Here is a 14,737-nt window from a genome sequence, read left to right as displayed (position 1 = left end):
CTTGTAAACATTTTATTTTAAATAAAAGTTACGTAGCTCATTTCTATGAGCAGAAGAAAGTTCTGCTTGTGGATTTGCAAATGAGAACATGTTGGTCTCAAACTGTTTAAATTAAAGGAGCAACTTTATAAATTATAATGTAACACAAAATAATTTTAGCAATGTGACATCATGAATATTTGGGAAGTATTATAATATGGGCATGGTGTTTCTGTGAAGCTTCTCTGTGGTTTTTCTTGTTCTCTGAAACTGGCAGATATTCATCCCATTGTTTGTCTAATAAATGCACTGTTCCTGCTGCCGAAAATTTTAATTGGTTGATTTAAAAATAAATAGGTTAACATCCTCTTTCACAACAATAGGAAGGATAAAAAGTGCACCAGTAAACTCTGACGTGACATTGACTTCCAAACACAGAAGTTGCTTGTTGGATGTTTTGCTCACTGAGTGAAATTCCTACGAAACCAGATGAAAATTTTTCTAGTTTTATCTGCACATTATTCAGGTAAGAACATTTTTAAAATGAAAAATGCTTTTGACAATATGTCTTTTCCTAAACCAGTCTTTTTCTTTGCTATAAAAACTGCCATTGTTTTCATGTTTAAAATTGTTGCTTTAAATTATACATTGAATTTGTTATCAAAAAGCTATGCTGCAGTTGTTCTTGAGCTCTGTGTCATGTAGTGTAAGTCTGTAGATGGACCAAAATGAAGACAGGAGTTTGGACATGCTCTTTTACTGATTAAAAAAGGAGACCTGCTTTTCTCCTTGGGAAATCCTGGGAAAGTGAAAAAGAATTTAAAACAAAAATTAGACAAATAACAGGGAAACCAGTTTATTCTCATATATGAGAATTGAGGAGAATAAATTAGCTCAAGCACTGTGATTATCTCCATTCGTTCCTCAGAGTGACACAGAAACAGCCGAGGGACAAGAGCAGGCAGAGGAGGATAAACCGAAAGTTTAAAACACAGGGAAACTAAAGCTAATAGTTACTAATCTAAGAGAACCAGGACTGAACTGTCACAAAAAAAAAACTTCTCTGGCATTTTTGGTTTTGGCAGCTCAATATAATTATATGATATGTGAAGGTACATGACATACCAGAGGATATTCAATGTTGTGATTTGTTTTAAAATTTAAAATAAAGCAGAGCAGCCGACTTGGAGGAGAGTAACCATGTTAAAAAATATTAGATACCTTAGAGTTAAGATACCTTAGATGTATGACAAGTTTGTTATCTTTTTATGTAGATTGTTATGGTTACTATTTCTTTGTTAGAGTCTTGTCCAAGCTCTGTGTAATGTTTGGGTTTTTGCTTGGAACGTTTTTGTTGGTTTGTCTGCACAAAACACAATTTGAGGGAGGCAAGTTACAGCTTAACTTTGTATCTTATTTGTGTCTTTTTAAAAGACAGCATAAAGTAACATGCTGGTGTACTCTGAAGATGAGCATTAAGGCTTGCACATGGAACGTAAAAGGTTCTAACAATGCAATAAAAAGGAAGCTATCCTAAATAGTTTAGAGAAGGACTGGACCCAAGTAGCGTTTCTACAAATAACTCTTCTCACGGATGAGGAACATAAAAAATGTTTAAGGGAATGGGTTGGTCAAGTTCATTTCTCATCATATTCAACAAATAAAAGGGGAGTCATAATCTTAATACATAAAAATCTCCCTTTCACAGCTTTAGACACATTTAAAGACACAGAAGGTAGAATCATCTTGATTAAGGGTGCTCTATATGGAGAGAGTTTTTTGCTTGGTAGTGTACATGGCCCAAATATAAATGACGAGGATTTCTTTGCAGTCCTTCTCAAACAAATTGCTGAGATGGATTGACCAATCATACTTATCGGCGGTGACTTTAATTACTCTTTATGCCCTCTCATGGACAGGTGTCCCCCTCAAAACACCCAGTCTAGAAACTCTAGGGCAGTAAAAAATATTCTAGAGGAACTGGATTTAATAGACATATGGAGGCCTTTCAACCCCTTTACAAAAAGCTCTGTACTCTGAAAACATCAATCCTGTGATTTTTCATATTAAGGATAAGTTGGTGAGATGGAAGAAACTCCCCATAACTTTTTGGGGAGAGTTAACCTTATTAAGATGATAATTCTCCCTAAGTTAATTTATCCAGTGTCTATGCTGTTTTTGTTTAGTGACTTTATAGATTTAGCTGGAATCAATAAAGCAATATCAGAATTTATTTGGGCAGACAGGAAACCTAAAATTAAAATTGAGGTCTTACAACTTTCCAGAACATTGGGTGGATGGGGCCTGCCCAAGGTCAAGAACTATGCACTGTCTTTACATGCAAGAATTATGTCACTCTGGGCTACACACAAACATGCTAATCCATGGCTTGAGATCGAAGGAAGTGTTTGTAAACCTAGTCACCCTATAAATATGTTAAATAAACAAAACCGAGAACTCCCACTCACTGTCAAAGATAATTTTCTAATTACTAATACTATTAAGGCATGGGGCATTCTGAGGAAAATGTTTGGTCAGAATAAAACTTTTTCATCTCTGACAACATTGGTAGACAACCCGGATTTGACAGTAGAGGGTCCTGGACCTGATCTTAGGTCTTGGCAAGATGCTGGCATTACCAGGATACATGATCTATGGAATAATGGAAAAGTCAAGACATTTGAGGATTTAAGAACACAATATGACATTGTCTCCAGGGACTTTTATAAATATCTTCAGCTAAGACATAACGTTAAGGCAAAAATGGACTCACTTGAGTTCCCAGAGGATTATTACTTACTTGAAAAAAGTATTCTTGATTGTCATAAACGTGGGAGATTTGTGTCAGGATTCTATGATGAGCCCTAAGGAAAGATAATATGGAGAATTTAAGATCAACCTGGAATATAACTCTGAAAAGCACAATTGATTCAGAAGCATGGGAAGACATTTTGACTCTGCCTTCTAGAATCTCAGTATGTAACCGTTATGAAGAAATGCAATATAATATTTTACATAATATATATAGTAAGTACACACCAGGAAGTTCTCCAAACTGTCCCACATGTAAAGTAATTACAGGGACTAGAATTCACTGTTTATGGGAGCGTAAAAATATAGAGGCATTCTGGCGAGCAGTATGTCGAGAAATTAGCTCCACTATTGGACAAACTGTCAGGTCTAAATACCTATTAGAGACAATTTAAACAAACACAAGAAAGACAAGAGAGTTAGATTCTGTTATACTCGCGAGGAGAACGGACAGAGATGTGCTTCCAGTTACAAATCTCCTTCCGCTCTGGCAAACACATCTCCCGCTCCTCTATTTTATTGATTTCAGGAACCCTGCCACACGGGGCGCTGCAACTCTATGGGGTGGGGTCAAAGCATTCATCATATGGTTGCAGCGCTAAATAACATTCACTAGTCTAGACACACGTTATCTATACTCTAAATCCCTTTTGCTCCAAGCACGGTGTGGAATAAGACACGTTGCATAGCTTCAAAGCAACGGCTTTGTATCACAAAGCAGCACAGAGCAGAGTTTATTGTCAGGCTTGTAAAACTCTGCTGGGAGCAATTAACACTTCCGTCTCTCATAGGAAGTCCTGCAGGGCAACAGCTGCTGAGAGTAGCTGTCACCCCTATTTCCCAGGGAAATCTCAGGATAGAATCAAAGTTATTTAACACACAGAAACATTATCTAAATGCAACTGCAAGGCTACATGATACAACAAATATTTGATAATTACTAAAAATACAATTTACCTAACACAAACACTTCTGCCTAGTCCAGTCCTGTGTCTCCTTGGGTTCATGCCAAGTTATCTGGATACTCACAAAGAGACTGTGCAGTTCCTATTGATGTTGGCCAGAAAATCTATAATGCTTAAATGGGTTTGTTGTCATGCCCCTTCGATCCAGCTATCGAAAAATTTACTCTCTGAAGTTATTGTGTTAGAAAGATTAAGATACTGTCTGAATGGGAAATTCTCCGCTTTTAAAAAAGAGATGGGAACGTATTCTTGAATACTTCTAAATTTCAAAATTAAAAGTCCAGTAATGGGAATCCGAATGATGTATATGTTCACGTTTATGTATAAATTGGTTACTTTTCTCAAATGATTGCTGTAATTTATGTACATGCCTCCAGTCTTGTTTTCTGTATCAGTGCTGTATAAGTTTTGTCCTTTTGTTGTTTTTTCCATTTCTTTTGTATAAATGTTCAAAATACCTAATAAACTATATATATATATATATACATTAAAAAAAAATTAGATTCTCTCACCGTCCCTTAAATCTTTGGAGACCAACCTGAAGTAAAAGCGAATGTCAGAGAAACTCTGATGGAGAGTTCTTTTCACTGTTTTATGAAATATATTGTTTGTGCAAAACATATTTTTGCCCATACTGACATCATATATACTTGTAAAATAAAGAGCTCCTCATCAAACTGGCTTCTAAAGTTTAAAAACAAAAACAAAAAGAATCACTAGTGTTATTTTTCTGGTTACCTGCCAATAATAAATCACATATTTGACTAATATTATACGATAAAAATAAACTCTAACCCTATTACTCTATAATCTCATTGTTATTCTGAATTAAAGAAATTTCATAATCATTTACTAATTTCAGAATTTCCACATTTTGGCAACAACTTCCCCTAATAATCTTTAGTGAAGATGTGTCGGTAGTCATTATTTAACATTTTTCAATCGCATTAGTTATAACTAACTGTTGTACTTTTTCTTACTTTTTTATGTTTTGTGTTTCCATTCACATTTATTATTATCATCATTATTATTATTATTATTATTATTATTATTAATAATATTGTTATTTAAAAAGCGTGTTCATTGTTAAGGTCATCACAACTCATGTTATTCCTGTGTTTTTCTGACTGTGTGTCAGCTTATATGTAGGCTACACTATGATTTGACCCCATAGTGTAGCCTACACACAACACACACACACATATCACACATATCACACATGCACATGAAAATGCACGAATGCACAAACTCTTCTCGATACATGAAATATATCTTTTCTATGAACATTTCAGTACCGTTTTACTGGGATTCATTAATTAATCTGACCTCTTAATCAGTCTGTCCCCGGGAATGAAAATTATTTTTAACATAATTGGCAAACCGGACATAGCTCAGGATGCTGGATGCCCACTCCACTCCTAAAGTAAACAGGCTGGAGCACAAAGAGGAAATATAGATGAATAAATTAACTAACATACAGTACAGACCAAATCTTTGGACACACCTTTTAGTTCAATGAGTTTCCTTTATTTTCATGACTATTGACATTGTAGATTCTCACTGAAGGCATCAAAACTATGAATAACACATGTGGAAATATGCACTAAACAAAAAAGTGTAAAACAACTGAAAATACCCCTTATATTCTAGTTTCTTCAAAGTAGCAACCTTTTGCTGTGATTACTGCTTTGCACACACTCTGCATTTTCTTGATGAGCTTCAAGAGGTCGTCACCTGGAATGGTTTTCACTTCATAGCTGTGCCCTGTCAGGTTAATAAGTGGGATTTCTTGCCTTATAAATAGTCATGAAAATAAAGAAAACCCATTGAATTAGAAAGGTGTGTCCAAACTTTTGGTCTGTACTGTATATTCATTAAAATGGCAACATATAAGTAAGCAAACTTACTTAGTGATAAATACAAACCCAAGTGAGACTAAAAGTCCAAACAGATACAGATCATGACATGCAAAACAAATTGCTAAATTAATTTTTACATAAAATTTGTTTAAAACACTGGATTGCAGGAGTTGTTCTCATCTTTTACAGTCTGATGGCGGCTCTGTCAGAGAACGTGTTGACAGTCAGCATGTTACTGAGTGTCGTCTTTCTTCCAGGTGAGATGTTTGTTCTCTTCCTTTCATTTGGAGACATCACATGAGTCATTACTCTGAAATATTTCATCTTGATATTGTTTAGAGGCTCAACATGTAACAGTTTCCTCCTTAACACAAGCAGCTTATAGTGGACTTCAGGAAGAAGTTTGACATCATGTAGCCACTTAACAGAAATAGAGACTTTGTGGATGTGATGAAGACCTGAAAGAGTTTTTACTTTGTACTTCTTAGAAGAAACAACATCACTAAGAAACTGCTGCTGTCCTTTTATCTTTGCATTATCTTAACTTACTGTCTTTGTACAAAGTATTCCAGCTGCACACTAACTCAATAAAAAAAAGCTCCACAGGTGCCTTAAGGTCTCCCAGCAGATAATCCACTATCCTCTGCCTGCAAACTAGAACTGTATAATTCTCACTGATTCAGGAACATCATGAAAATTCTCCAATGACATGAACTTCTGCCTTTGGGCAGACGTTTCAGATCTGTAAAGATTAAAACCAAATAGACTGAGAAACAGTTTTTACCCATCAGCCATCACCATGCTGAATGCTGTTAAGTGGTCAATTTGACATTGTCTATTTTTTTTATGTCTGTTTTAGTTTTTATCTGGATAACTGCATCCAAATTTGATTGTATGATTTTTCATTGTTACAATGACAATAAAAATGTATTTTATTCTATTCTAAGAAATTTATCTGCAGGAAGATTTTGCTCCACATCATGTTCATTATTTTTCTTTTATTACAGGTGATGCGGCTGGTTGTACCAATCCAGTCCTTATTGCTAACACACCTGGGCAGATTGAAGCTCTGAGTGGATCTTGTTTGCAAGTTTCATGTAGCTTCAATTCAACACATACCGATTTTGGCAAAACTAATATTTATTATGGAATTTGGCTGAAAAATATTACAAATTTGAATGACAATCCAAGCTGTCTTATTTTCAACAGCAGTGGGTCAGTTAACAAATATTCACTGAAAATGATTGGAAACGTGAGTGAGAAAAACTGCACCACTCTGTTTACTGATTTAAATACGAGTTATAATGACACATACTACCTCCGCATTGAGAACGGGGCATTTAAGGCAACAGATGTTTGTCCTCTAAATATAAAAGTGAAAGGTAAGAAACTTTTTGCTTGTTTATGCAATGATCCTAATGTACAATGTTAAGAATTATTCATATCCAAGACATATTTAGATTGATTTCCGTCAATCGACAAGTTTTTTTTTTATTGATCCCAAAATAAATATTAAACTCTCAAAAGATAATAAAACAATGTCAAAGATTGATAAATTTTTAAACTTCTGCTTTTGTTTACATTCCAAAGATGAACAGAATGATTGTCTTTAATATCCATTTCCTTCAAAGAAAAATTTAGTTTGGATTTACATTATGGAAGTAAAAAAAAAATACAATTGTAATTTTTGATCATCTTCTTTCACATTTCTATCTGTATCTTAGCAATTTATTTGAATTATTTTCAGTGAAAACAGATGATATTAAAGTCAGGACTCTGGCTGAACAGCTATAAAACAATTTAATAAAATGTTGATAATATTACTTGTACTTTCACTGTAAAACAGCATTGTGTGTTAAAATGCAGAACTTTAAAACATTAGATTACATTAATTTCTTTATGACTTTGAAATTGTAAACCAAAAGTGAATTTATGATTTTGTATACTCAAAAATTGATTGATGGACAATCATTGCCCAGGGTTTTTCAGACATAACAAGAAATATTGTCCATGACTTTAAAAGAATTCTAACTTTTGTCCTTGATACATGACCGAGGGATTATTGAGGATTTAAAACCATTAAAACAAGTGAAAAAAAAAAAGATGACTAAAACTTGAACATGCAAATGAGACGTCCATTTCTAACCTGTTTCTTTAATGTGAAATTGCAGATTCTCCTTGGAGTCCCAGCATTAATGTTCCCTCTGACCTGAAGGAGCATCAGTCTGTCACTGTAACCTGCTCAGCTTTCACTCCGTGTCCACAATCACCTCCTAAACTCACCTGGAATCTCCAACAAGACTCTCTCAATCAAACAGTGAAAAACACAGATGGAACCTTTACAACTAAAATCCAGGAGAACATCACTCTGTCAGACACACATGATGGATACAACATCAGATGTTCTGCCAGATATCCTGTGACTGGAGGAAACAAGACAGCAGAGACTAATGTGACTCTCAGTGTATCATGTAAGTGATCCTGTCAGCAGGTCATGGTTCAGCTGTTACTGATCAATAAATTTTATATGTGTCTCATTTTCCTCAGATGCTCCTAGAAACACCTCAGCATCCATCAGTCCATCAGGTTTGGTGTCAGCAGGTAGCTGGGTGGAGCTGAACTGCTCCAGCAGAGCCAAACCTCCACCCAGCTTCACCTGGTTCAGGAACAACAAACAAGGAGCCATGAATGTGTCTGTTGGCCAGGTTTACAGCTTCAATGTTACTGAGGGAGGAGAGTATTACTGTGTGGCTACAAATGATCTGGGTAATGAAACGTCATCCAGGCTCTGTGTTGGAATCAAAGGTAACTGATTTGTTGCTACATGTTTCAGATTTAGGGCTGCACAGTGGCGCAGTTGGTAGCATTGTTGCCTTGCAGCAAGAGGGTCCTAGTTTCAATTCCTGGCCCGGGGTGTATCTGCACGGAGTGTGCATGTTCTCCCTGTGCATGTGTGGGTTCTTTCCTGGTACTCCGCCTTCTTTCCACAGTCCAAAAACATGACTGTCAGGTTAATTTGTCTCTCTAAATTCTCCCTAGGTATGAGTGCGTGTGTGCATGGTTGTTTGTCCTGTATGTCTCTGTGTTGCCCTGCAACAGACTGGCAATCTGTCCAGGTTGTTCCCTGCCTCTCGCCCGGAATGCTAACTGGACATAGGCACCAGCACCTCCCGACCCCTCTAGGGACAAAGGTGTACAGAAAATTGATTGATGGATTCATTTCAGATGTTTTTTACCTTGTAAAATATGAGGTGCTTATTGGAAAGAGACAGATTAATATTACCAGAGTTTCTTTTGACCAACAAGCAACTCTATAACATATAGGTCTGCTTGCACCAATATATTACTTTGCATATTTCTGTAAAATGTGTTTTAATTTATACTCCAGATTCTCCTTGGAGTCCCAGCATTAATGTTCCCTCTGACCTGAAGGAGCATCAGTCTGTCACTGTAACCTGCTCAGCTTTCACTCCGTGTCCACAATCACCTCCTAAACTCACCTGGAATCTCCAACAAGACTCTCTCAATCAAACAGAGAAAAACACAGATGGAACCTTTACAACTAAAATCCAGAAGAACATCACTCTGTCAGACACACATGATGGATACAACATCAGCTGTTCTGCCAGATATCCTGTGGTTTTGGGAAACAAGACAGACGAGACAAAAGTGACTCTCAGTGTTTCATGTAAGTGATCCTGTCAGCAGGTCATGGTTCAGCTGTTTCTGATCAATAAAGTTCATGTGTGTCTCATTTTCCTCAGATGCTCCTAGAAACACCTCAGCATCCATCCGTCCATCAGGTTTGGTGTCAGCAGGTAGCAGGGTGGAGCTGAGCTGCTCCAGCAGAGCCAAACCTCCACCCAGCTTCACCTGGTTCAGGAATAGTGAACAAGGAGCCATTAACGTATCTATGGAGCAGATTTACAGCTTCAATGTACCTGAGGGAGGAGAGTATCACTGTATGGCTACAAATCATTTGGGTAAAGAAGGGTCATCAGTTATACTAGTTACAATGACAGGTAATTATTAAACTTAAAAGTCTACTTTGAGAAATAGCTGCCTTTAATTATTTGTAATATATGTATCTGTTTTCTTTCTGTAAGGTGAAAAACTTTTGGTCCCCGTCACCGTGGGGATTATTGTGGTCATCTGCTTTCTTGTTTTTCTGGTTGTGTCTGTTTGGTGAGTTTCACCTATTAACATTTTCAGATGAAATAAAGGTCCAAGCCTAAGTAGAACGCTACACTGTATACATTACTTTTGTACAGCTTCAAATATATATTACTAGATAGGTAAGAGATTGGTTCAAAAAGTATTACATCGAATGTGAGTTATACAAAAAGGTTTGAAGGAGGATGTGTTTTGTTCATTTCACATTCGTTATTTTCAAACAGCCAAAAATATTACATTTGGAAACCTTTTAGTCAATAAATTAATACGTACATTAGTGAGCTCAAATTATCAGACTTAAGTTTTACAGATGACATTATAGAGATTTATTCAGATTGTTTACAGAATTTATTCACTCTTGGTGGCAGATTGTTGGAGTAGCCCTTTTTTTTTTAGACTTCTGTACATCATTTCATTTGCTCGAGAAATTGCAAGTTTGGATAATCATCTTCTCTGGTTTAGGTTTTTTACCCTTCCTTTTTAAATTTTACCCAGTTGCTATGATGCATACCTATGGCAACAAGATATTGTTTTCACAAATGGGAGCAATTATTAGCATCTCAACAAGTCAAATTATACCTGAAATATAGACTCAATTCCCACAGTTGTAAATGCAGGTTTCGTGGACGTAGAGCAGAACCAAAAAGCAGAGAGAGAAGGAGATAGTTTGAGCCAGATATTTCATCAATAATGGGAAAAGGTTCTATCTCTATATAGAGACTCCTAAGTCTCTGTCTGATCATGCAGCCAGACAGAGATTTAAAAAGAAAACAACATGTGGGTACAGTGTAGCTTACCTTACCTCTACCAGTGTGTGAATATGTGAACAATTGAAGGTACTATGAATCTGCAACTGCATAGATTTTACTTGATCCTAAGGTAGTAGTTGCTGACTACCACATTACCTAAAACATGGTTGGTCAAGTCTAGTCTTCAAGATCTACCATCCTCCCACCGAATCTAAATTTCTTGACCATATGCAACCCATATCTGACTTTTTCCCGACAGTATGAATAGCTCACTTCCAATCTTTCCAGCCCCATTAAAACCAGATTTGTGCCACTACTGTATGTGGTACCAGATGTGGAAACATATAGCGTATAATGTAACATGTAGTTTTGAAAGAAACTGCTGTCAGAACGGTCATGCTACATTCATCCAAATTTTACATCATTGCTGTGATCCGTGCATTATTATTCTGCAGCAGATGTAATAATTCCAGACATAAACAGATAACTGGAAATTATAATTATGAAATTATGAAATAAGTCTGTGTCACTGAAGCACATCACATGACAACTCCACCTCTCTCCTGGCTCCGACTACACATCCAAACTTCTCAACAGAAATTGCAGTCAATGTTCTGCAAAAGACCATTGCTATTAGTTGTTCTTCCTTTTTTATTGACTTTATCTGTGTTATGATTTTGTGACAATACTGCTGACTCCCGGTGTTGTCACAAAGATCGCTTCATAGACAGCTGCATCCATTATAACTTCTCTAAACAGTCTTCCGTGCAAGCGGGTCATTTTGGGAACTTAAACCATCCACACAGAAGTCTGAGTGCATCATTCAGTGAGTTGTATGAAGGACTATAAAAGAAATGGATTTCAGCAAAAAATAAAAAATAAATAAATAAATAGTGGAATTAAGCATCAAGACCTGCTATATTAAGGTAGCTTAAAATTTGCAGGATGGTAGCTCTTGAGGTCCAGACTTGGGCATCATAGACCTAAAACAAAGACTGAAGTTTTCTGGAGCCTCCTTTAGGTGAACACAATAAAACACTGAGAATGGGGATTAATAGGAAGCTTGACCTTCAAGTGGCCAATGTTTTGGTTCCACTCACACCTTATACCACTCCCTAAGCCACTGTGGATTATTCCTTTGCCACTGGTATTGTCACTGCTTATGTAGCAATCCCTAAGACATACAATGCATCCTGGGAGCCTGTTTGGGATAAACAAGGTTGGAGTTGACACCATTGGCCCAATTGGTCCTCACACTGGGCCGTTACAATATTGTAAGTACGGGGAATGTCCATTGATGCTCCCTTCATTGTTTTATGAAAATGACATTGTAGACTCCAAATTGTGACTGATCTGCCATGGAATCTGCCCCATGGTGAAGATAGTTTTTAGTCTCATGATGCCCTAGTATTGGATACACCCAACATCTTATTCAGCCAAAGAAACATAGAAACACTATGTCTTGGAAAAAAAAAAATCTTTGATAGCTCAACACTGTAGTCTAAAACAAAAACATCACAGAAACAGGCTCATGAGTCTGCGCTAGTAGCCATTCCCCTTTCATCTACAAATAAGTAACGGCTGTAAATTTGTTAGCTTTAGAAGACCATGAAAATGTATCATTCTTTGTAGGAAGAATGACAACAACAAAACAGCTAGCATCCTTTTTGGCAATTTCATTATATTCAGGCTGATTAGTGAGACAGCGTATGCTCCGACATGAAACTGTACTACAAATTAAACTCGTTAACAAAGCAATGTGAAAGAAACATTGTGCCTACTATTGGTTCTTTTTCATTTTCTTAGTGTACGTTCTAATCAGGTTTTCTCTAAAACAAAAGCTTGAAAACCCAACAGTATTTCAAGCTAACCAGATATAAATGTACGGTGGCCGACAGGTGCAAATGCGCAGCAAAAGAGAAAACATGCAAACAAAAAAGAAGACACCCCCGAATGAAATGCAGCAAATAAAAAGAGAGACGCAAACACCCCCGAATGAAATGCAGCAAATAAAAAGAGAGACGCAAACACCCCCGAATGAAATGCAGCAAATAAAAAGAGAGACGCAAACACCCCCGAATGAAATGCAGCAAATAAAAAGTGTTGAAAACGGAAGTGCTCCAGACCACTAGGGGGAGTCAAAGAAAATAGTATTCATTTCTATGGGACCAGATGCAAGATTCTTCTTCTTCTTCTTCTTCTTCTTGGTATTTATTGGCGGTTGGCAACAAACTTACAGTAGCATTACCGCCACTTACCAGTATGGAGTGTGGTTCGAGATGGTCTATAAACTTTCACTTTCTACCTTTTCCCTCCATTAACTCCTGATTAAACATACCCCCACACATACACACCTGCTTATATTATCCAACTTGCTTATAGCTTTATATACCCCTCTTTGATATTCTTTACACACTCACACCCAACTTGCTCTACTCATATCCTATGAAATAGCTTTGTTTTTTTAAGATACCGAATAATTATTTGAATATGTCTACTCCCGAAATCTCTCCTCAAAAATTCTATTAAATTAAACCTTTCTTTAATACCTACACACTCTCTCAGCATGCATCTTCTCTCTTCTTCATACTTACAACACTCTAAAATAACATGCTCTATTGTTTCAGACTTCTCACAATAATCACACTTTCCAGATGCAAGATTCAGAGAGATACCTTTACTTTCTTTCAAATTTCTTTCTCTGAATCTTGCATCTGGTCCCATAGAAATGAATACTATTTTCTTTGACTCCCCCTAGTGGTCTGGAGCACTTCCGTTTTCAACACTTTTTATTTGCTGCATTTCATTCGGGGGTGTTTGCGTCTCTCTTTTTATTTGCTGCATTTCATTCGGGGGTGTCTTCTTTTTTGTTTGCATGTTTTCTCTTTTGCTGCGCATTTGCACCTGTCGGCCACCGTATAAATGGGATTGAATTACGGCAATTATCTTTTTCAAATGTTTTTTGCATATTAGTCTTGACTCTCTCTCTGTTTGTGTTATCACCTGAAACACAGCACCATTATTCTGACAGCTCTCTAATGTCTTGCAGGTATTTTATGTCCAAACATTCACCTCCACAAAAGCTTCAGGTGGGGAAATGTTCATCCTTTGTGTGCAGCGCTCCTGTAAGATTCTGTTTACATATTTGTTGCCTTCTGAAATTTTCTTTTTCTGCAGAGTCAAATGGACATAGATCTTGGTGTTCAGAATCCAGCATTTGAGCAAGAGGAAGAACTGCATTATGGGGAAATCAAAGTAATCAAGAAGGCACCCATAGTTTCACTTATTCCAGTGCAGGACAATGATCAGCAGGAGACGATATACGCACAGGTCAAAGTGTCAACGCCAGAAAACCCTTCAACACAGCCTGATGACAGCCCAGAGAATAACTACGCTGAAGTGAAGAAAAAATAATGCTTGTCGTGAGATAAGAAATTTTTTCTTTTGTTTTGTGTCATGAATCTATTCACTTTAGACAAAAAGAGGATTTGTTTCTTTCAACCTGCAGGTCCTTAAGTTTTTATGGTCTGTATTCCATTTTCTCCAACGATTTCAACATTCAACTTTTTCTCAGCTCAGAATTTCAAACAAATCTTCTTTTTTTTTTTTAAATCAGGGCTATTCGGAAAAGTTGATATATATATATATATATATATATATATATATATATATATATATATATATATATATATATATATATATATTATATTATATTTATATTTATATATATATATATATTGAAAATGTTTAGCAAACTCAGCTTCCCTAAATATTTTTTTTTCCAGATGAATTGTAAAGCACTAATTTATGTGACTGATTTATGTGGCTGATTTGTAACCTTTCAATTGGATAAACTTCAAGATCTGAATTGGTTTGGTTGACTTTTCAAGTTAGCCATTTATACTCACATTCTTACTTTGAAAGGGGTTAAACTGTTTATGCAGCAGTCCAGTTTCCTTTCCTCATATTCTACCTCTTTTGTTCCTCCAATAACTTTATTTAAAATAAGAAAAGTACCGGACCAAATAAAATGGACAACAGAAACCAAGATATAAATATAAATACATTATAGAAATGCAAATTAATGTCAAAAGTATTGGTGTTCGAGGGCTGTAGTCTTTCAAGGGCTTTAGCATTTAAACTTGATTTTAAGGACACTAGAGTCCCACATTTATTGAAAATAAGAAAATCTGAAGTGAGT

General features: G+C 36.2%; 1 protein-coding gene across 1 annotated transcript; it reads left to right on the top strand.

The window, feature by feature from the left end:
- Nucleotides 1-420: 420 nt before the first annotated feature.
- On the top strand, nucleotides 421-14,146 carry LOC102226800 (myelin-associated glycoprotein-like). The gene is made up of 10 exons (XM_023326068.1): nucleotides 421-505; nucleotides 5,804-5,871; nucleotides 6,622-6,996; nucleotides 7,786-8,085; nucleotides 8,162-8,419; nucleotides 9,003-9,302; nucleotides 9,379-9,636; nucleotides 9,721-9,799; nucleotides 13,586-13,625; nucleotides 13,714-14,146. Exons 1-10 carry the CDS (start codon nucleotides 432-434, stop codon nucleotides 13,948-13,950), a joined length of 1,989 nt encoding a protein of 662 aa, XP_023181836.1. The 5' UTR covers nucleotides 421-431; the 3' UTR covers nucleotides 13,951-14,146.
- Nucleotides 14,147-14,737: the final 591 nt, after the last annotated feature.

The sequence above is a fragment of the Xiphophorus maculatus genome, chromosome 21 (assembly GCF_002775205.1).
Source record: "Xiphophorus maculatus strain JP 163 A chromosome 21, X_maculatus-5.0-male, whole genome shotgun sequence".
In the NCBI taxonomy this organism is placed as follows: domain Eukaryota; kingdom Metazoa; phylum Chordata; class Actinopteri; order Cyprinodontiformes; family Poeciliidae; genus Xiphophorus; species Xiphophorus maculatus.
This window is presented reverse-complemented; position numbering and strand designations above follow the sequence as displayed.

Excerpts from the sequence above, each read along its gene's own strand:
- LOC102226800 (XM_023326068.1), top strand. The coding sequence starts at position 432 with ATGTTTTGCTCACTGAGTGAAATTCCTACGAAACCAGATGAAAATTTT. Across the intron at positions 5,872-6,621 it reads GAGTGTCGTCTTTCTTCCAG|GTGATGCGGCTGGTTGTACC; the intron begins GTGAGATGTTTG and ends CTTTTATTACAG. Across the intron at positions 8,086-8,161 it reads TGTGACTCTCAGTGTATCAT|ATGCTCCTAGAAACACCTCA; the intron begins GTAAGTGATCCT and ends CATTTTCCTCAG.